At 41.2% G+C, this 21052-nt stretch overlaps 2 protein-coding genes across 3 annotated transcripts in view; both read left to right on the top strand.

Moving 5' to 3' along the window:
- The window catches only part of kcnq5a (potassium voltage-gated channel, KQT-like subfamily, member 5a), a 63243-nt gene extending 48943 nt beyond the window's left edge, over positions 1–14300 (top strand). The window contains exons 6-14 of one of the 2 annotated variants that reach the window (XM_079560654.1): positions 551–661; positions 763–858; positions 3108–3200; positions 4355–4377; positions 7168–7409; positions 8070–8178; positions 9696–9827; positions 12264–12390; positions 13084–14300. In XM_079560654.1, the coding sequence (XP_079416780.1) occupies positions 551–661; positions 763–858; positions 3108–3200; positions 4355–4377; positions 7168–7409; positions 8070–8178; positions 9696–9827; positions 12264–12390; positions 13084–14118 (1968 nt within the window). In that variant the 3' untranslated portion in view covers positions 14119–14300. Of the gene's footprint in view, positions 1–550; positions 662–762; positions 859–3107; positions 3201–3383; positions 3479–4350; positions 4378–7167; positions 7410–8069; positions 8179–9695; positions 9828–12263; positions 12391–13083 lie in introns of both variants that reach the window. The other variant, XM_079560653.1, reaches the window with a different exon arrangement.
- A 2055-nt stretch (positions 14301–16355) lies between these two features.
- On the top strand, positions 16356–20788 carry ddx43 (DEAD (Asp-Glu-Ala-Asp) box polypeptide 43; the record flags this gene model as incomplete). The annotated part of the gene is made up of 16 exons (XM_079559674.1): positions 16356–16681; positions 16863–16918; positions 17015–17132; positions 17266–17415; positions 17492–17573; positions 17750–17909; positions 18605–18723; positions 18864–18974; positions 19044–19185; positions 19248–19348; positions 19408–19495; positions 19559–19686; positions 19779–19888; positions 19954–20092; positions 20159–20246; positions 20645–20788. The coding sequence occupies exons 1-16, from the start codon at positions 16432–16434 to the stop codon at positions 20786–20788; spliced, it is 1986 nt and encodes a 661-aa protein (XP_079415800.1). The 5' UTR covers positions 16356–16431.
- Positions 20789–21052: the final 264 nt, after the last annotated feature.

The raw sequence follows: 21052 nt of genomic DNA, 5'->3' as shown, positions 1-21052 counted from the left end.
TGTGGGAAAAGCATGCACGGTTTAATACAGCGGCCAGCCTCTGTTCGGCTTATGACATGTCCCCGCTCACAAAAACTAATATTTGTAGATGCAAAACGGACTAGAGGTTTGTGCGAATGTGACGATGACGTGAATGCGAATGTGATGTAATGAATTCAAACTGTTGGGTTTTTTTTGTGCTCAACTTCTCCAACTACAACTCATTTTTATTAATGAATTAGAAGGAGAAGATGTTGGCAATTGCACTGAGCTCAATTTGCTAACAACTCGCCTGCTAAAGCTTATTAGATTTACAATATTTGAAAATGTTCGATGGAGACAGACAACACATAGCTCTCTTTTTTCCCAACAAATCTCTGTGATAGGTTAAAGTAGTTTTCACTAAACTATAAATAAAAAACAGGTACAGCACCTTTATTTGTTGTAATAGTGTAGATGAAGTCACACAACGTAGTATGATTTACACATGCATTTTTTTTTAACCTTTTTTTCTGAGAGAAATTAAAAAAGTGTTCCTACATTTACTGACTTTTTCCCTCTGACCACTTAGATCACCTTGACAACCATAGGCTACGGTGACAAGACCCCTCAGACGTGGACAGGCCGCCTGTTATCAGCCGGCTTCGCTTTGTTGGGGATCTCTTTCTTCGCCCTGCCAGCTGTAAGTCACACAGCGCCTGTAGTAGGTGTGGAGCCGACAGCATCTTCCGGGGCATCTTTGGGCACTGCAGTTTGAGGGAATTTGTGTGTTTGTCCCCTCAGGGCATCCTCGGCTCAGGTTTTGCCCTGAAGGTGCAGGAGCAGCACCGACAGAAGCACTTCGAGAAGAGGAGGAACCCAGCTGCCAGTCTGATCCAGGTGCGCACACTCTCACACTTTAATCCTGAGAATCACGTGACATGTTTATCCACTGCACTGGTCTATTAGGGCTGCATCATCCTCTCATATCGAGGTAATTTAGCTAAAACAAAGCTACTAGAGCAGTGGTTTTCAAACACTGAGTCAAGACATTTTTTTTTTTGGCCTTACTCTTGAAAGCAAGAGATGTTCTTAGACAATGTGCCATTACTTTAATGTACTTTTATGGACAAGGTTATTGAGTCAGGACCTTTGCCCTTTATTTGACAGTAGAATATCATGGCAGCAAAGGTGATACAGTATATGTTGTAAGCTACAGCTAAGAGACATGGAGGGTCTTCTGTCTGTCCATTACACATGCACACTGTGGGGCAAACTGTCAACGCTGCCGACCTGTGACACAAACAGTGTCTGCTCCACACTCCTACAGAAACTGACATTGACACGATAATGTACAGTTTCCATGACAATCCATCCACAGACAGTCGCTCCTCCATCAGAGTAAAAGACAATACCTCTACCTCACTTTTTAATGTGCAGTAGACCTTGCTGTGTAGTTTGTAAAAACATGCATTATTTTTTAGAAAGAAAATGTTCATTTAAAGCAGTACTAAGTGACTTGTTTACCTTAGTAAATCCTTTTCGTAGTCCCTCTGGGGGTAGCACAAGTGTTGATGGGATGATTAGGGGTCTTTCATCTCCCCCTGGAATCCACAATTGCAGCTTTCCTGCCTACGGGTCAGAGTCACCAATACACACTAATAAAATCAAAAAGAAGAAGCTAACAGGCTAACGGGCAAAGCTAACTGCAGGCTAGCGCCACTTAAGCAGCATTTACAGTGGAGTTTGAGTGAAATGATCTCCATGGTGTCAACAAAGCACATTAAAACCAAACTATCATAGTAGAACAACCGGCTATTTAGTGACTATTGTATCGCTAAAAGTGGTTTTACGGCGATATGCCAGGCTCGCATTCATCCTCCATTGCAGTGCGACTGTCCACGTGGGCTTAATCAGTCTATGGAAGAGTTCTGCCCTATTCACGGGTGCAATAAAGGAATCTCACAGCGTGGGCAAGCCGTCATACGTACTCATCATTTTCCTACTGAAAGAAAAGATCCAGAACATCGTGACGCGAATGGATTAAATTAGTACGTTTGACATATAGCTAATTAGTAATTAGTAAACTGTTTCTTATTTATTATTCATTGGTTTAGCAAGGGCCACGAGTTCTTTTTCTCTTCCCAGTAACACTGTGTTCCCGTTTCTTACAGAATCCTTTTAAACATCAATTTTCAACGCTCAATGTATTCAATATCTGTGTCACACTCGGTCATGTTAACAGTTTGGGATACGATCTGGGTAGTCCTGACCTTTTACCTGGACCAGAATGCTTTGTGCTCGTTGAGATGCCAAATCCGCTCTCCCTTTGTCTTTTCAGCATAGTATTGACAATTAATGAGTAAAAAAAAAACGCCATACGCTACAACACCTGCAGTGAAGCTTATTGTCTCTAGGGGCATAAGTTACTTTGTACTGCTTTAAAAAACAAAACAAAACGTTTTTATATTATATTTATATTAAATGAATGTTTCATCTAACACCAGTGCATAAAAAGCAGCACGTCATTGACCTGACTGGCAACAGTAAAGTTGCCAACGATCAAATCAACAATCTTTATAACTTAACAAGTTCACCACATCACAACATGGCATGTTTAAGGTGTCCTTTTTTTCCAGTGCCACTGGGGCAACCCTTTAGGAGTGGGTGACCGCAGTGCAGGGCACGGGGACCAGTCTCCACATGTGGAGTCAGGCTAATGGTCAGAATCACCTAGCTTAAAGATTAACCTATTGTGCATGTTTTTGGTTGATGGGGGAAACCAGAACAACCAGAGGAAACCCATCCAGCGAGAACGGGGAGAGAAACATAGAGAAATGCTTCTTGCTGTGAGGCCATTTCTGCCCATTACTTCTGCTCCCTTCTCCCACCAAAGAAAATGATAAAAAACCTAACCAAATAGATTACACAGCATTAGTTTTACAAATCCAATGACTGCATAATATTGTAGGTTGTTATTTTAGACCGAAATGTGGTCATAATTCTTTGTGTAAATAGCTGAAGAACTCCAATGTGTCGCCTGTTAATGTTACCCACATGTCACTCTTCCTCACCATGTTTGTCTCATCCCTCGGTGTGAGCTGTGTGTGTGTTTGTGCTGTGCATCTGTGACCTCCTCTGTCTCCCAGGCGGCTTGGCGTCTGTACTCCACTGACGGCGCCCGTCCTTACCTCAGGGCCACATGGCACCACTACCAAAGCGCCCTCTCTCCCTTCAGGCATGTATCCCCCACCCACCACTGCATCACCCGCATCACCTCCGACAACCCCTTCCCATCATGCATCTGTTAACAAATAACCTTTCTCCTCTAACTCTCCTTTTCTTTCCCCCCTAATCGAATACATGCTGTCCCTTGCACTTCCCCCAAATAATTGTGATATTTATCCCTCTGACTCTGCATGTAGTGTGTCTGGCGTAGTTATGCTGCTGATGAGAACTCGGTTTCCATTGCTACCTGGAAGCCTCATTTGAAGGCATTGCATACCTGCAGCCCCATCAAGTAGGTAACAACTTACAGAGAATAGCAACGTGGCCGCTGCAGCTTTTCTCTTCCTGCTACAGCCAGCATCCTTCATCTCCATTGGCCTCTTCTGTTGAATATGTGCTTTTTTTCTTTGCAGGCAGGGCTTCTTGAGCATGAAAAGCATCAACTCTTTTGCTCTCAAATATGGATGGATATTTGCAAGTGTCATTGAATGGTTGTTGGTCAGATGGTGGATTGTGAAGAACTTAATTGTCTCCATTTGTTTTTCAAACTTTGACTAGAAATGATTGACATGATGTTGACATGTCCTGTGTTTTTAAGACAACAACCAATGTGTTAAACAGCAGAAAGGTTCCCACTTCCAAGTTTATTCTAGTGTCCCCCTACACGCAGTTTGATATGACTCAAGTCAGTAAATACCTGGCAACAGCATTTCATTTTAAAGCATTTATTAAGTAAGGGAATATTTTACTTGTGGATTGACTTAATTTGATGGTAATTCTGAGGACCACCAGAACTGCTGAAGCTGCTTGTGGCCATAAATGGTCCAGCTGGTCACTTTTTCAATGCACCATCTGATATTGGCTTTCCATGGTTTTTATCGACTTAATTCAACTGTATTCTTCAATAACATAATTCCTTTGTTCAGTGCTCTTTCTGCTATTTTCCCGCGAATGCTTACAAGGATGACTGTGCATGCCCATTGCTTGAGTTCGAATGTAGAAGTTTTCGCTCCATCCGGTCACACACACACACTTATTCTTTTGGCATGAGGCCTGACATTATCCATTTGTCGAATCATTGGTAAAAAATGCTTATTTTGATTTGCTCTGACAATGACTTATATTTCTTTGTCTTCCTATACTTTATCCCACTAATCACTGAAGGAAGGAGCAGGGCGAGGCTACCTACAGGTTTGTATTACTCAGCCTTTTACAATATACTGTATATGTACTGTACTGTACTATACCATTGCTTTCACATTGTAAATTGTACATTACACATGTGGGGGTTTAAACGTCTATATGGAATCAGAGAGAAACTGTGTTGCCAAAGGCTTCATTTCACTGCGCTTACGAACAATTGTAAAAATATGACTGTGTATTTTGGCGGTTCAAGTATTAAAGCAACTTTTTAGGTGAAAAAAAAAATGTAATATTTGTGCGCATTTGACCTTTTAATGACTCAGTGGCGTTATGGGTGGATCAATTGTTTTAGGGGTTTGTACCAGAAATGGGCCAGAAACCCAAAAACAATTGATTCTTGAGCATCATAAAGGCCACTGTGAGGGAAAGCAAAGGTGCCATGCTGCACCCATAACGCCACCGAGTCACAAAAATAAAACATACACGCAAATATGAAGGTTTTTTTTTCACATAAAAAGTTACACAGTGCACCTTTAAATGAACTGACCTACCATTATGCACATTGATGATTTCTAAACTAGTCTGGTTACACACAACACAAAATATACATTTCCAACTCACTGAATGAAATATCCTTAGTCTCTCTTTTCCATTCTCTTTAGTTAGTGGGTTCTTTGCTGTAAAGAGCTTTTGTTGCTACTGTATAAATGTATGCACACCCACCCAACGACAAAAGCCTGTACCGTGTCTGTACTCTGTACCATGACGCGCTTTTTCCATTGTGATGTTATTTATATAACTCATCAAACACACGACTGGAGGAGACAGAGAGAAGTTGAAAAAAGGGAGGAGAGAGGAGATAGAGGATTTGAGAAGACAGAGCAGGATTTGTGAGTTTAATTACACTTGTATAGTTTTTACAGCGCAGCAAACCTTAGCAACATTTGGGGGCCTCATGGAAGCCTGCAGCTTCTTCGCCGCATATTAAAGAAAACAGTTTTTCACAACACAAACAAATGTTTTATTCATCCCCAAACAAAGCAACTTTTAATTAGGGCTTTTTGCATCCTCATTTAAAAAGCTTTCATTTGTGAGAAAGCATAGGGACATAACCAGTTAACCCCAGAGTAATTATACAACACTCCTCATGGTATAATTTCTTTGCCTGGGACTACAAGAACAAAAAAGCGGTCCGTTATTGGTGGCTTTACAGACACTTGGAACGTTGTTGTGGTAGGTAATGGGGTAAATGCTTTCGTGGTTTTTATTTAAGCCGACTTGTAAACACCTGCAGTAGTAAACATTAAGCGCACCGCAAAGAATCACGCTGAGAGCAAATACACTACTGACATTAGTGAGGGATGATAGACTTTTTTGGAGGCCTGGTTCCACACAGCTGTCTTGGACCAGTGTAATGCACAGTAAGGTAAATGGGCAAGGAATATAACATGAATGAAATTCCAATAAAACATGAGAAAACACAGAAGATCTACTTGAAGTCAGACGTTGAAGAGGACATACACTGTAATAAGTGAGCCTGAAGTGTTTTATTACAGTAGTAAAGGCTGGATTAGGAACAATCATATCAAAGCATCTGAGGTTTTTATTATCATTATAAATATGTTTCTGTTACCTCTTTTTACATTGCCCATGTTTCATGCTATTTCAGACATGTTTCCTCAACTCATTCCTAACCTATTCCTTCTCCCTCTTCACTCCAGTAAGGGTAGAAGTAATAGGCGGCTCTTCAAAAGGTATACTTCGAAAATTAGGAGGTACTTCAGCAGAATTCTCCCTGCCCATGCCTTTGACCATGCAACCTCTGGATGGCATTGTCTGTGGACTTTAATGTACTTAATGTTATAGCTAAAGAAACCTTTTGCCTGCTGCCTGCACAATGCCATTGAACAGTTTTAAGTACAACTAACTGATGTTGATGAATTTCTCTATATTGCTATTTAAACAATTTGATATGGCCAGAGGCATAAAAGTCCCCATTTTACTCCTTAATTTTACTCCTTTAAATGCATGTTTCGTGCATTTTACACTGGAAATAAATACGAATGCAAACCATTTAACATGGGAAAAAACAAAATCCAAAGTATTTAAATGTCAATTTGTTCAGTGTTCTGTGTATTTCTGTGTATTCCAAAATCTTTCAACCTAATCTTCCACATTAACAAATGTAAGGGAGCCATTAGTGCCACAGAAAAAAGGAATAGCATGAATCTGAGTGCATCATATATTTGTTTGCTGCAATGCATGACGGTCTTTCCCTTGTTGGAGCAAATATGTTTGGGTTATTTCATCAGTTTATTTCTCAGCGCCTGTCGCGTCCAGCACCAGTAAAGAATAGCTTTAGTATTGGACCTTTTTTAAACATGGAACGAAGGAACATGCATGGCACAATATTTCAATTCAAAATTGTTTTACTTTAATTGAGTTTATAATGTGGCTTAGCTTCAAGGCAAAACTGACTTTGAATGTTTAAGCAGCCGAATTATAGATCTGCTAATTGCCAGTCATTCCCAGACAGTCCTTGAGCCTGTAGTGAGTTTGTAGGTCTGAGGGCTCAGCTTTGTTCTGGTGTTTGGGGCATGTCAGATGGATGATATTTGGGCTGAAGGGAGACGACGATATTCTGCCCTGTGTCTGTCTGCTTTGGCCTTCTCACTCTCCGAGAGAAAACCAGTGTTGACAGTGTCTCTTTTCTCTGTCTCCCTCCTTATACCCCACTTAAATCTCCACCACGCTCTGTCCTCTCTGCGTCTTTTATCTCCCCATCTGCCCGTGTCTGTCCAGCTCACACTTGGCCTCACCATCTCTTGTTTTGAACAGTCAGAAGTTGAGCTTCAAGGAGCGTGTGCGGATGGCCAGTCCACGTGGCCAGAGCATGAAGAGTCGTCAGATGTCCATGAATGACCGCCAGCGCTGTTCCCCCGGTAACGACATGGGGGGCGGTGCCGAGCTGATGGGTGGAAGTCCGGCTAAAGTTCAGAAGAGCTGGAGCTTCAATGACCGCACTCGCTTCAGACCGTCGCTGAGACTCAAGAGCCAGATTCGGACTCCAGTGCCTGATGGTGAGCTGAACGCAGGCTGCGCAATAAATTCACTGGGAGTCACATATTTACAGAAATGATTCTAGCCTAAAAAATTCTCATAAAATAAAGTATCTCATAAAATAATAGTCTGCTACTAAATCTGCTTAATGGAGCTTGTTTGTCTATTCTCACAGCTACTGCACAGTAATCTTAATTATTAATTAAAGCAAATGGGCCCATTGCTGCCTACTCTGTGCAGTGCAAGTGTTTTATGTCAGTGCCCAAAAACACAACGGCACAACCGAGCAACAGCAGCTACGATATATGACACACAGAAAAAAAGTGTCATCGGTGACGTTCCTACGGTCTCCAAACAACCAAATAACTCATTCACACTTGCACAAGCAACATCATTAACCTTTTCACGCCATAATTCTGGACACTTTTTATTTGGCCTAACCCTAACCTGTTTCAATTTGACCTTTCCTGTCAGTTTGTTACATTTTAGCCCTTTCCTTAATATTTGAGTCGTTTTTATTGTCGCATAATAACATCAATGCACCTCTTTTTGATTCATGAAAATTACTTCCTAAATTCCGAGATTATATTATCATCGAAACTTTCTTGGAAAATTGCAGTCCTGTCATATTGTTTTCACCGTTTGGCCAGACTTTATCATTCGTGAAATGTGTTTTGCAGTGGACCCTGGCATGACCACTGAGGACTCTTTAGACGAGAGAGGCTGCCATTGTGACGTGACAGTGGAGGATCTTTCAGCTCCTCTCAAGGCTGTCATCAGAGCTGTCAGGTGAGCTGTGTTGTTTCAAAGTATTACTTGCAGTCTAGAAAAACAAGTCCTGTTGCAGATATTACATTATTTCAAAACAACAAGCTATAATTATTATAAATATACGCTTTGGATAAATGTTTATTGATAATAGGATCCAAGCACCGCAGTAAACATATTCCATCATGATGCCTGCTTTATCTCTCATATAGCATGCTCCAGGGCATTAAGGCATAGTGTGATGTAGAACTTGTTTTTACTCAGGGCCCTCATCATATATCGGGCTCCCCAGCCTCCTGCTGCTACCTCCTCATGCGTACACATGCAATGGAAGATGTAAAGTACATCTTTAGACACTTGCTGTCAGCTCCAGGGTTCCCATGATGTTTGCCTCATCTTCCAATGTAACACTGATAAATAATGTATATATTTTCTCCCTATACCATACGTTTCACCCTCTCAGACCTCATCATAGTATATACAGTAGAACATGTGTGCTTTGTTCACATACACATAACCCATATTGTAGACTCCTTAAATATAGACTTATTCTGTTCATTAATGCATTCCATGTGAACTCACACTCTACATACAGTATTTGCAAAGCTATTGCTATACTTCAATTTGGTATTCTTACATTTTTAATGTTAAGTTCTCTTGTCTTCCTGTGAGGCTGCATGTCAGTGCATTTCAATTTGTCTATTTGAACACCAAATAGTTGAAGCCCTTATTAACAACAGCTTAACATAAATAATATAAATAATATATATATTTAAAGGCTATCATTTTTTAAGTGACATGTTTGAAGCTTTGGTAATAATGTTTCATAAAATATGGGTTATATAGCTTACACTATACATGTTCTAAATAGAACAAATACCCTTCTAGCGGCTATTTTCTTTGAATTCACTTGAATACTAACCTCTGGGTGGATGATAGTTTTTGTACAGCGTAGATACAGTGTACAACAGGGGATAATTAGAAGCTATAGTGGAACATACATTTTTAACATAATGTCAGTTCATAACTACCTTTAAACATTCCTTTGCCCACCCACAGCAGGCCTATTCCAGGCTGGGTCTTTCCCAGGGTGTCAGGTTGAGGAAGGGCACCCCCTCCCATGCCAGGACTGTTGTTACAGAGAGTCATCTGTCATTATTGTTAACATTTACACAGTGTGAAAAACTGGCAATTGAGGAAACTATGAATGCAATGGGGAGTCCAAAAGACATCAATATATCATCTTTCATGTATCAATATTATTCGCCTAGCAAATGGGAGCAATATTTCAGTCATGTTTGGTTGTTTAAGATCAAGGTTGCTTTGGTTTCTTTATATGACCGTAATGGAATTTGAGAATCTCATAATATTTTGTTATTAATGCCTAGAGAAGAGAGCAAAAAAGTATAAAAAGGTTTGTTGGAAATGGAGTCGTATGCTTCCATCTAGTGGTTGCTGTCAGTAACTACATGCCCATATCTACAAAGCTGTTCACTATTTAACAGGGCTCTTAATATCAATGCTATCTTTTTTTGCAGGATTATGAAGTTTCACGTTGCAAAGAAAAAGTTTAAGGAGACACTGCGCCCTTATGACGTGAAGGACGTCATAGAGCAGTACTCAGCGGGCCATTTGGACATGCTCTGTCGCATCAAGAGCCTTCAGACAAGGTCAGGCCATACCTTTCTTACGTTTTTCTCCGTCATCATACACAAATCCCTCCACTGTATTTGAGGCCATATTCCTTCTGTCTCTTGATGTGATACTTCTGTGCCTGGCTATGTGTCCTCTCTTTCTCAGATTAGACACTGTTGTGGGTCCTCCTCCGCGACCCTGCAACAGTCGCACCAGGAACTTTTCCTCTCCTTCCCTGCATTTATATCACAGCCAAGCCCGGAGGAAGCACACTGCAGCGGGGTCAGGCATACCCCGCCACTGCCTGTCCACTAACTTAAGCATCTTTCTATAGTCATCACGTGTCTGAGCTCTCTAGCCAGAGGTTGTTTAACACTAACAGAGCCGATACCCTTTATGTTTTTTCATTAGCACATATTATTACCAATTTTGAGCATTTTTGAATTTGTAACACTCATGTTATTATCTTTGATTGATCTTATATTTATATCCTGAAAGGGTTTTCATTTCAAAATTACTTATTGCTTCTTTCACAGTCATCTAACAAGTTGATTAGTAAAAAAAATTGTACAATAGTACAATGTAGGCAGTAAATAGATTGTGCACACTGATGTATTTTAATAACGAATGTGTGAACAGGTCTGAACGACTCTTGTGTGTGAGTGTGTGCGGCCTTGTGCTCACGGCTGTCATGTGTGTGTGTAGCTTCAGCTGAGTGTCTGTTTTTTTCCTGTCTGCAGTGTGACAGGTCCAAGCCCGAGGAACGTGTCCTCTCCTGCACTGCGCTATTGTTACAGCAACAACAGGACACATCGCTCAGGGTTACTTTGAACCACATTTGAATGAGACCTAGATTCACAAGCTTTGCTCATTTTGTTTTTGGTTTTTATTCTTGTTGAAATGTAATAAACAGAAATGCATGGGATGGAAAAAGTAATGAAGGTTTTGGAAGTCCAGCACACAATCAAACAATAATGGAAGAACTTTCATTACTTACAGTGGGAACCAGATGTTTACATACACTGTATATTTCTCACTGTCTGACATTACACCAGAATTGACGTTTCCTTTTGTAGATCAATTAGTATTGTAAAGATTATTTATATTTGGGAAGAATAAGAGATAGATTTTTTGGGGGGATTTTTTTTGTTACTATCTACAAAGTCAGAAGTTCACATACACTTAAGATTACCATATACCTTTAAACAATTTGGGAAAACCCAGATGACGATGTCATGTCCTTGGAAGCACGAGTCTGGTTCATTCTTGGGTGCAATTTCAAAACACCTGTGTCCCAGAGATGAACGTGCTGTGATCTGAAATGTGAATATCAACCCAAGAACAAATGCAAAAGACCTGGTGAAGATGCTGAACCTGGTAAGAGTTTGTCATTATCCAGAGTGAAACATGTACTGTACCGACATGGGCTGAGAGGGTTCTCTGCCAGGAAGAAGCCCTTACTCCAAAAGAAACATCAAAAAGCCAGATTGGAGTTTGCAAATAAAAAAGGATAAAGACTTGATTTTTTGTTTTAGACATATCCTGTGGCCTGATGGAAAAAAAAACACCATCCCAACTGTGAAATACGGGGGTGGCAGCATCATGCTGTGGGGTTGTTTTGCTGCGTGAGGGACTGGTGCACGTCACAAAATAGATGACATCATGAAGAAAGAACACTATGTGGAAATATTGAAGCAACATCTCAGGACATCAGCCAGGAAGTTAAAGCAAATGACTCAAAGCAAACTGCCAATACTGGTTACAAAGTCAATGTGGCCATCACAAAGTCCTGATCTCAATCCAGTTGAAAAAGTATGATCAGAGCTGAAAAGGCATGTGGCTACAAATGTGTCTCAGTTACACCAGTTCTGTATGAAGGAATGAACCAAAATTCCTGCCAACGATTGTGAGAAGCTTGTGGAAGGAAATCTAAAATGCTTGACCCAAGTTATACAGTTTTTGTATGTAAACATCTGGTTCCCACTGCACTTATACTAATGTGCTACTGTTTACCCTTACTAATTTGATAGTTATCGACCAAATTTGATTTCCAGTATTTTGCACATATCAACATATAAAGTACAGCATGTTTTCCCTGAAGGAATCCACCTCCACTGAAAATTGTTGGTGTTTCTTCAACAAAAAACATTGACTCTATTGTATATGCATGAATGTTTCTATTGGCCTTTGCAAAACATTGTGTGTTCAATCCTTGCGTGTTGGGTTGTTATAAAATTTAAAATTATAGTCCACAGATTTGGCAGCGCCATAGCGGAGGGACAATATGTAAAGGAGCAAAGTAACGTTGGATAAAATATACCCAATGAATTTTAAACACACAATGATTTTGCAGAGAGGTGAATAACTGGTCTTCATATTTGCAATAACCGGTTTTGTGCTTTGTGAATTATTTTTTGTCAGAAAATCAGTATAATTTGTATGTGCATAACGTGTGCATTCTATGTGTTCAGGGTGGACCAAATCTTAGGAAAAGGTCAGATTTCAGCTGAAAAGAAACTAAGAGAAAAACTTCACCAAGATGGTGACTCAATGGAGGGCATGAGCATGCTGGGACGAGTCTGTAAAGTGGAAAGACAGGTAAGTCCAAGATAATATGTTTACAAAATGGCACACTGTGGGCCAGATCTTGTGCCTGGTGCACGGAATTGCACTGGCTTCTAGTGAATTGGGATTTTCCGAGTGGCTTAGCTGTTGCGCTATGCGCCTTTGCTACTTGCGAGAGGGCCGTCACTTATAAAAGGTGGTCGACTGAGGCGTGGTTTATTACAAGCAGCATTTGTTAGAAGTCAGCCTCACATCCATCTCCTCGGTTACATCGCCTTGTGTTCTTCCTTAAGCATTAGGCCTAAAGGCTCTCACAGGTTAAACTAAAAACTTTATTAACTCCATCGTGATCTGAACAATGTTCGAGTCTCGAGAGAAAGAGCCCATGTCGGTCCCGCTGTGCTTGGCAGTAAACGCGAACAAAACAAATGCACATGTTCACCCCCACTCCTCCACAACCCCTCTCACTCGCCCCTTCCCGGCCATGGTGTCTGGTTGGAGGAAAAAGGCTCTTGTACATCACCCCCATTGGCCATGGGTGTTTCTCCAGCCCACGTACTTCCCACTTATATGTACTCATAGGTCTGGAGTGCCAAGATCTCAAAGTGCGCTCCTACTAAGCGCAAAATGTTACGCTATAGTATGCGTTTTGAAACACAAGATCGGGCCCAGCATCTTTATAGAGCTTAATAAACTAATGTGTTAACTTATTTATGTAATTCCCAGGTCAGCTCCATCGAGTCAAAGCTGGATTCTCTTTTGGATGTCTACCGCCAAGTCCTACAGAAAGGCCCCTCTGCACTCTCATCATTACCCTTGTTTGAGCTGGACAACCCCCAGAACCACAACGCAGACTATCGCTCCTCAATCTTTGGCAGAAGCTTGTCCTCCCCACATGGAGGTGATCCTGTTGGGGGAGGTAGAGAAGGGGAGTGTGGCAGGCGCTCCCATGTGTCTAACCCCAGGGGCCTGAGATTAATCTTAGCCCCCGCCGACGATGACGTCCCTCCGGACTCTGCTCCTCCCTCATACCCACCGTCCACTGCATCTCTGTCTCCATCACCACTACTGCCTCCCGAGAGCCCCTATCCCACGCTGTTGACACCCAGTGTTCCCTCTAAGAAATCTCATTTCCCCGATCTACCCCCTCTGCCCCCCTCATCTGGACCCTTCACCCTCCAGCTGCCCCCGGTGCTGCACCCTTCCCACCTGCAGTGCCCCTCGGACTCTGTTCCAGATTATTTAGATGCAGAGGAGGGAGGCCTTGGACCCTCTGTAATAGTTAGATCTTGTTTGGATGCTGATCCAGAAGAGGATAGTGAAGCGTTACAAGAAGGAGTCGAGCTGTGTCGAAAGCCAGGTGTGAAGGTTGACAGTGTGTGGAGGAGGCACATGAGTTTGGAGGCGAACCCTTTACTGCTTCTTTCCTCCAGCCCAGACGACAGGGAATCAGACTGGAGAAGTGGTCTGGAGAAGTCCCTATCAGTGCATAACCTCAGCCAGGCACAGAGAGACTGTGGCTTGTCCTCCGGGCTCAACAACAGCAGCAGCAGCAGTGACCAGGGCGCCGCTGAGAGCCACTGGGACGACAGTGACCTTTTCATCAGCCAACGTAAAGTGGGTCCACTTGAAGGACGTTTTAACTTCCTCACTACAGGACCTGAAGGCCGCTCAGAGCAGAGTGGAGAGGGATCTGCCCCTCACAGCAAAATAACCTCAGACTTTCTCAGTCAGTCTTCGCACACAGATCATAAGCATTGAAAGACAGTGTTGACTCTAAGTCTGGTAACTACAACTTATTTAATGAACTGTCACCTCTGCAACTGGCATCAGATGTTTTATACTTTCTTTTTGCTTTAATAATTGTACATAACTTATTTCTTAAACAATCCATTTTGAGCTGTTCATTTGTATATTGAGCAAAAAGTATTTTGGCTACAGTTTTAATGGCCAAACGTACATTTTGTGTACATCTTGTAAAAACAAGTGCACATAATACTGTGCATCAAGATACTATATAGATAGTTACATTTTGTCAATTCAAAAACAGACCTTTTTTTTTTTTTTTCATAAACCAATAATACAAACTGTGTCATTGTTAGAAATCATCAGACGTACATTACCTTCTCATTGCATTGGAGACATGTTCCTTCATCTTTAACATTCACCCACAAATATGTCAAGTGCCTGTTTTTCAAAGACTTCATGGGAAATTGTGCTGCCTTTTATTCATAGTCTCAGTTGTCCAAACATTTTGATCAAGCCTTTCTGAATTGGGCAGGGTTAGCATGCCTTATCTGACCACTTATACAGAATCACATTATTGTTATTATTGTGAGTGCTTACAGTCCCAAATACTATTAAGCTACAAAACATTGTTAACCTGAAAGTACCAAAGTTCCTCTGTGATCCATGTATAGGCTATTGTGTCCATAATGATAAATGGCAGTGGTGTTCAATTGGTTTAATTGTGACATGATTTTTCCCACTAAGTTAATTTGGAGCCATTTCATTATTATTATCATTATCATTATCATTATTATTATTATTATTATTATTATTATTATTATTATTATTATTATTATTATTATTATTATTATTATTATTATTATTATTATACTAGATTATGGCTCATATTTTTAGATCAGTTTCACCATTTGAGAAGTGGAAGAATGAGTGTTAAGCCCAGTTTGAGTCAAATATGAAATATGACTCTTTATTGAGAGCCAAAATGTTAGGTTTCATGATTATATTCGCTGATTTTTAGAGATAAAACAATTGACTGTTTAAGAATAGTTTTGCCAATCTAATATCAATATGTTAATATTTATTAAACATAGAGCTACTAACAAGCCCTTATTGTTACTGGATTTAGTGTGCACCATTTGTCTAGTTTACAGAGGTTGCAGCCACTTGCCCTCTGCCAGAGCTACCTTAATCAATGGACTAGTGGGGGCTGGAGCCCAGGAGCCTACCATAGTCCAGGGCCTATCAGAATTAAGGGGGAAAAAAGAAAAGGTGATTCTTTGATTTTCATGTCAATCACTTCACTTTGCGGCATGACTGACCGTATGTGATGATTGCGCTGCGCTCCAATGTGTGTACCTGGAGTAGGCCCGCCCTACCTGGCCCTGAGGGATACATAGGAGTAGCAGGGTTGGGGTTTTTGTGGGATTTAGGGTTCGGGTTATATGTTAGCATTAGGGTTAGGGTTTGCGCTGAGGGGGGTGGGGGCCTCCAGGGGCCTATGGGTACATTAAGGTGGGCTTGGCCCTCTCCATGAACCTCATGAACCTGCTGTAATTTCTATAAAGAACCGTCAATACAGTAGCCTAAAGGGTAGTGATTGTAATGTCCAGTTTGAGTTAACTTTTTTAATAATGAGCTTGTGGATGTATTCCATTATTGATTCCATATTATTATTAATATTATTGCAAACATGGAATAAAGCTTACTTCATATATTCTTACCCATGAGCACCATATTTCAAAAGATCAGAAAGACAGTTTTCCTCTTTAATCTCGCATGTGCTGGGGAGTGGTTGGGATCTTGTTGAGCCATAGCCTAAAACATAAAGCCTAAACCAGGCCAGTGCTGTCTAGGCCCACCCTACATGATGATAAACTCAAGGGAAATGAAGCCTAATGTACATTTATGTTTTCAGTTCATAACTTATTAAAACGCACATTTTGTTTTGAATGACATGTAATGTCCTTTAAATATGCCAAGTTAATTTTAATAAAGTGTATTAACAAAACAAAACCCGTGTATTTCGAGTTTGACCTTTGACCTCTGGACAAATTGTTTATTTATTAAATAGTTCATTAATATTCTTTATTCTTTATTGAACAATTAATAATTAATAAAAAATGTCCGACCTAACAGCGTGAATTCTGGGAAATGAAGTCGGCGCTGATTGTTTTACAGCTCCAGGTGCACCGGTGCATTCAGGGCGCGTGCACCAGCATTCATCGCGAGGGCCGAGGGAAGATGTCGGACTGGGAGGATGAGTCTGGCAAGCAAGGGTCTACGATTTGCCAATATGACACCAAAGAAGCTCCCGCTGAGTGGAATATGCCGTTTAAAGGCCGAGAAAGAGGAAACATGTCGTTTGGCGCTAAAAGTGCGAGCAGATTTGCGGCCCCGAGGGATGAACGGTCTGATGGCTACAGCGGAGGCTCCCAGGAGCGGAGCTGGAGGAGCGAGAGGCCCCCGAGCCGTGGCCCGGACCAGGGAGCTCCTTCACGGCGGCCTTTTGGTGATGGAGCTGAGTCCAAGGCTGTCGGTATCACTGTGGAAAGTGGTTTGGTCGGGAGGATCATCGGTAAGACCTGAGGCTAAGTCATTTAGAAGAGCTAAGCTAGCACATAAACACGTTTGTCTGTGGCGAGGCCCGCGGCTCCACGTGGGTAAACCACTGTCAACAAAATTAACCATTAAAACTAAACATACACATGAAAATCAAACGCAAATGAATAATTACCTGCTTGGATAAATATTTTAAGGACGAGGAGGGAGCAAAATCCGTGAACTTGAGGAAAGCTCTGGTTCAAGGATCAAGGCAAGTCTTGCAGCACACATGTATTCTTCAACATCATAATGTATGTGGTTCATTCAGTTGCTTTCATATTATGGTAAATTATAATAAACATTCCAGATCAATAAAGGCGAATATGAATGTGAAGTGTCCATTTTTGGCACCTCCTCCGCACAGCAAAAAGCCAAGGAGATGATTGAAGAACTTGTGTCAGATGGCAATTCACGGATACGTAATGGTATATTCTAACTTTAATAAGTGCACATTTCACCAAAGTACGACAAAGGTGAAAGTAATCATGCCATTTTTTTTTCATGGTGAAGGAAATGACTATGGAGGAGGAGGAGGAGGAGGAGGAGGAGGAGGAGGAGGAGGAGGAGGAGGAGGAGGAGGAGGAGACGACCGCTCTGTTTGGTCATCTTCCCAGGTGAAAGCTGCAGAAGTGGCACCTGCCAGACCACAGATCGATTGGAACTCCATACGGGAAAACAAGGATAAGTTCGAGGAGCTTAAGTGGCAGGGTAAGGCCAGGAGCTGCCAAAACTTCTCTGCTTTTCAAATTATCTTAGAAATCTGTCATTATGTTCTTCTCAACAGATCTCCCACCATTGCAAAAATACTTTTACAAAGAGTCCTCAGTTGTTTCTATGCTCACTACAGATGAAGTCAATGAGTGGAGGTAATGGAAATAACTACATAATTGGTCAATAGATGGCACCATTTCACCATAAATAATATTTTATGCGTTTATGACACAAACAAGGAGGACATTTCATTGCAATTACTAATACATCTAACTATGACCAGTGAATACCACTATTTCGGTCTAATGCCATTCGTTTTTTTTTTTTACAGGAAAGAAAACAACAATATCTTTGTAGATGACTTAAAGGAGGAAGGAGAGAAGCGTCAGATTCCTCATCCTTGTCGTACTTTCCTAGAGGCCTTTGAGCTTTATCCAGAGATTATGGAGAACATTGAGCGTGTTGGTTTTGTGAAGCCAACCCCCATACAGGTGTGAGAAGTGTATAATCCACTGGAAAGGGGAAAGTATTAGGCAATATCGTTCACTGCAGAGGTGTGGTAGTTTTTAGAGTGATCATTTATGTTGTGAAATAATGTAATCATTTGTTGAACAGAAATATTATTATACTTGTATACTATAATTCATGCTACTGCAGGTGTTGATGGCCTGTGACCACAAGGTTGTCAGACTGGTTTTGATGAACTTCCTTTTCACCAAAAGTAAAACCTATAATAGTTTCACTTTCAGATAGGATAGTTTTGTTTTCTTTGAAACTGATGAGTTGAATGTTTCAGCAAAATGATTGCATCATGAAGCGTGCTGTGTCGCATTATCAAAATGAGAAAATTGGATTGTTCAATTGTTATAAGAAAAGCCTTATAAATAAAATGTAACACAGTAGCAAAACACAAAGGGTGCAATTGAGGAATGTAAGGGAAAGAAAGCATCTGTTTGAGGGTTTATTAGTTCTAAAAGTTTAGTTGTTTATTGTTTTAGTTTAGTAGTTCATGTTTATTTTTGTATTGTTTTCTGGAGTCATACAATAAGTGCTCTGTGTGTAAACTTTTATTTTAAAACCAATCTAAATGCAGTCTCCATCCATATTTCATATATTACATTCCCCCTCCCCAAATTGTGCAGCCTTATTTAATGTCTTATTAACCTTTGCCTGTGTCTTGTTTCAGTCCCAAGCGTGGCCTGTGTTGCTGTCCGGAGAGGACCTCATCGCTATTGCGCAGACGGGAACAGGAAAGACTCTGGCGTACCTGATGCCTGGCTTTATTCACATGGATGGACAGCCTGTGTATGAGTGACATTACATTAACAGTTGAATTAATAGTGTACTGCGCTTTTATTCGAATGTTACTGTAGCTTTCAAGTGATATATTGCGACACCATCCTGTCCCAGTGAATTTTGACCTGATTTGTATGCTTTTTATCAAGGTCTAAAGCTGAGCGAGGGGGCCCGGGCATGTTGGTGTTGACTCCCACCAGAGAACTAGCTTTACAGATTGAGGCAGAATGCAACAAATACCAATACAAGGACTACAAAAGGTACTTTCAATCAACTGTTATAAAACTTGTAGCGACAATCAGCCCAATCATTGTGTGTCCTCCCCTCAGTGTCTGTATTTATGGTGGAGGGGACCGGAGGGGTCAGATTAACCTGGTCAAAGGTGGAGTGGACATTGTGATAGCCACGCCAGGTCGCCTCAATGATCTACAGATGAATGAACTCATCAATCTACGCTCCATCACTTATTTGGTGAGTAACTATTGGTGCGTTGGTTTTATTCATAGTAATTTTTTTCCTTTTATGTTTTGAAGGTCCTAGATGAAGCTGACAGGATGTTAGACATGGGCTTTGAACCACAGATAATGAAGATCATCCTAGACATTCGTCCGGATCGGCAGACCGTTATGACGAGGTACAGTTGTGTATAATCTTACGCTGTAACTCTATTCATCTCAATTTAACGCCTGGCAGTGCCACCTGGCCCACTGGAGTGCGACGACTGGCCAAATCCTATCTGAAGAGTCCCATGATGGTTTATGTGGGAACACTGGACTTGGCAGTAAGTTAAAGTGAAAATGAAAGTGAGAATTGAGGATGTAAATAACTGTCTTTTGGGATGTAGGCGGTCAACACTGTGGAGCAGACTATTGTGATTCTCACTGAAGAAGAGAAGAAGGCTTACCTGTTTGATTTCATCAGAAACATGAAGCCAGATGATAAAGCTCTTATTTTTGTTGGCAAAAAGATCAAGTAAGCTTATTTGACGCTGACCATATGCATATATTCTACATAGTTGACGTACTATGAAACTGTTGAATGCTAAATGTTTTGGTCTTGCTTAGAGCCGATGATCTGTCGAGTGACATGTGTCTGCAGGGTCTTGCAGTCCAGAGCCTCCATGGCGACCGAGAGCAGCGCGACCGAGAAGAAGCACTCAAAGATTTCAAAGAGAGTGGGTTTCTGCAAATGAAAGAGTTTTTTTGTACTGAACATAACTAAACAAAAACTGTCTTTCAGGTCGAGTTCGTATTCTTGTGGCCACTGACCTTGCATCTCGAGGGCTGGATGTTGCAGACATCACACACGTTTTCAATTTTGACTTTCCCCGAAACATAGAGGAGTATGTTCATCGTGTGGGTCGCACAGGCCGAGCGGGGTAGGCAGTGTATGTCACATCACTCATGCTTTCCCGGGGAATACTTAACGCAGAGCTTTGTTTCAGACGATCAGGTGCGGCTGTTACCTTGGTAACCAGAGAAAACTGGAGGATGGCCCCTGAGCTGATTCACATACTGGAGCGTGCCGGACAGGTACTCACAGATCACCGTTCAATTAAGTAGTTTGTGTAGTCTCAATCGTCAAAGATTTTGACAGGGCAGGGCAATTTAAGGAAAAACGAACTAAAGCTCCCGCACGCAGTCTCACACCTTAAGACATTTATTGCGGCAACATTTAAGTCAAACTGACCGTCATCAGGCTTCATTCATTGTAAATATTTTCAAATATTATTTAGTGGACTGGGTTGATTTAGTTGAGGACATTTCTTTCTAAGGCTTCTGAAGACAATATTTTGAAAACTGATAGAACAATAGTTACAAAGTGTCATCGAGTGTTGTGGTGGACCGTACCCAAAGCAGTGCTTGAATGAGGAAGCTTAACAATAAAAGTTTACATACAAATATCAAATTAAAGATATATTTATTTGCAGGAAGTCCCTACAGAGTTGGTGCTGATGGCTGAAAGATATGAAAAGCACAAGCGAGAGAGAGAGATGTTTCCACGAGAGGGACGTGGAGGAGGAAGAGGCGGTGGGAGAGGTCGCAGAGATCGGGACCAAAACTGGGGATTCTGATTCATCTGACGTGAGTTCACTGTACCTCATACTTTCCCTATTACTTTTATTTTTATAGGAGTTAAACCAACTTGAACAGTCAAACAATATTTCCATATTTCATGTTGATGGAGCACAAAGTAGCTATTATTGTGTCTTTCTTTCTCTACAGGAGTTGGAAGGCAGTCATTTCATCCTTTAGACAGTGTTTTTATGTGTAGTTCGAATACCACTCCCTTATTTTGTTTTAAAAGTCACAATATATTTAAATATTGCTTTTGACAC

The sequence above is a fragment of the Gobius niger genome, assembly GCF_951799975.1.
Source record: "Gobius niger genome assembly, chromosome: 7".
Taxonomy (NCBI): domain Eukaryota; kingdom Metazoa; phylum Chordata; class Actinopteri; order Gobiiformes; family Gobiidae; genus Gobius; species Gobius niger.
The sequence above is the reverse complement of the archived record's forward strand: the minus strand, read 5'-3'. Positions and strand labels throughout refer to the sequence as shown.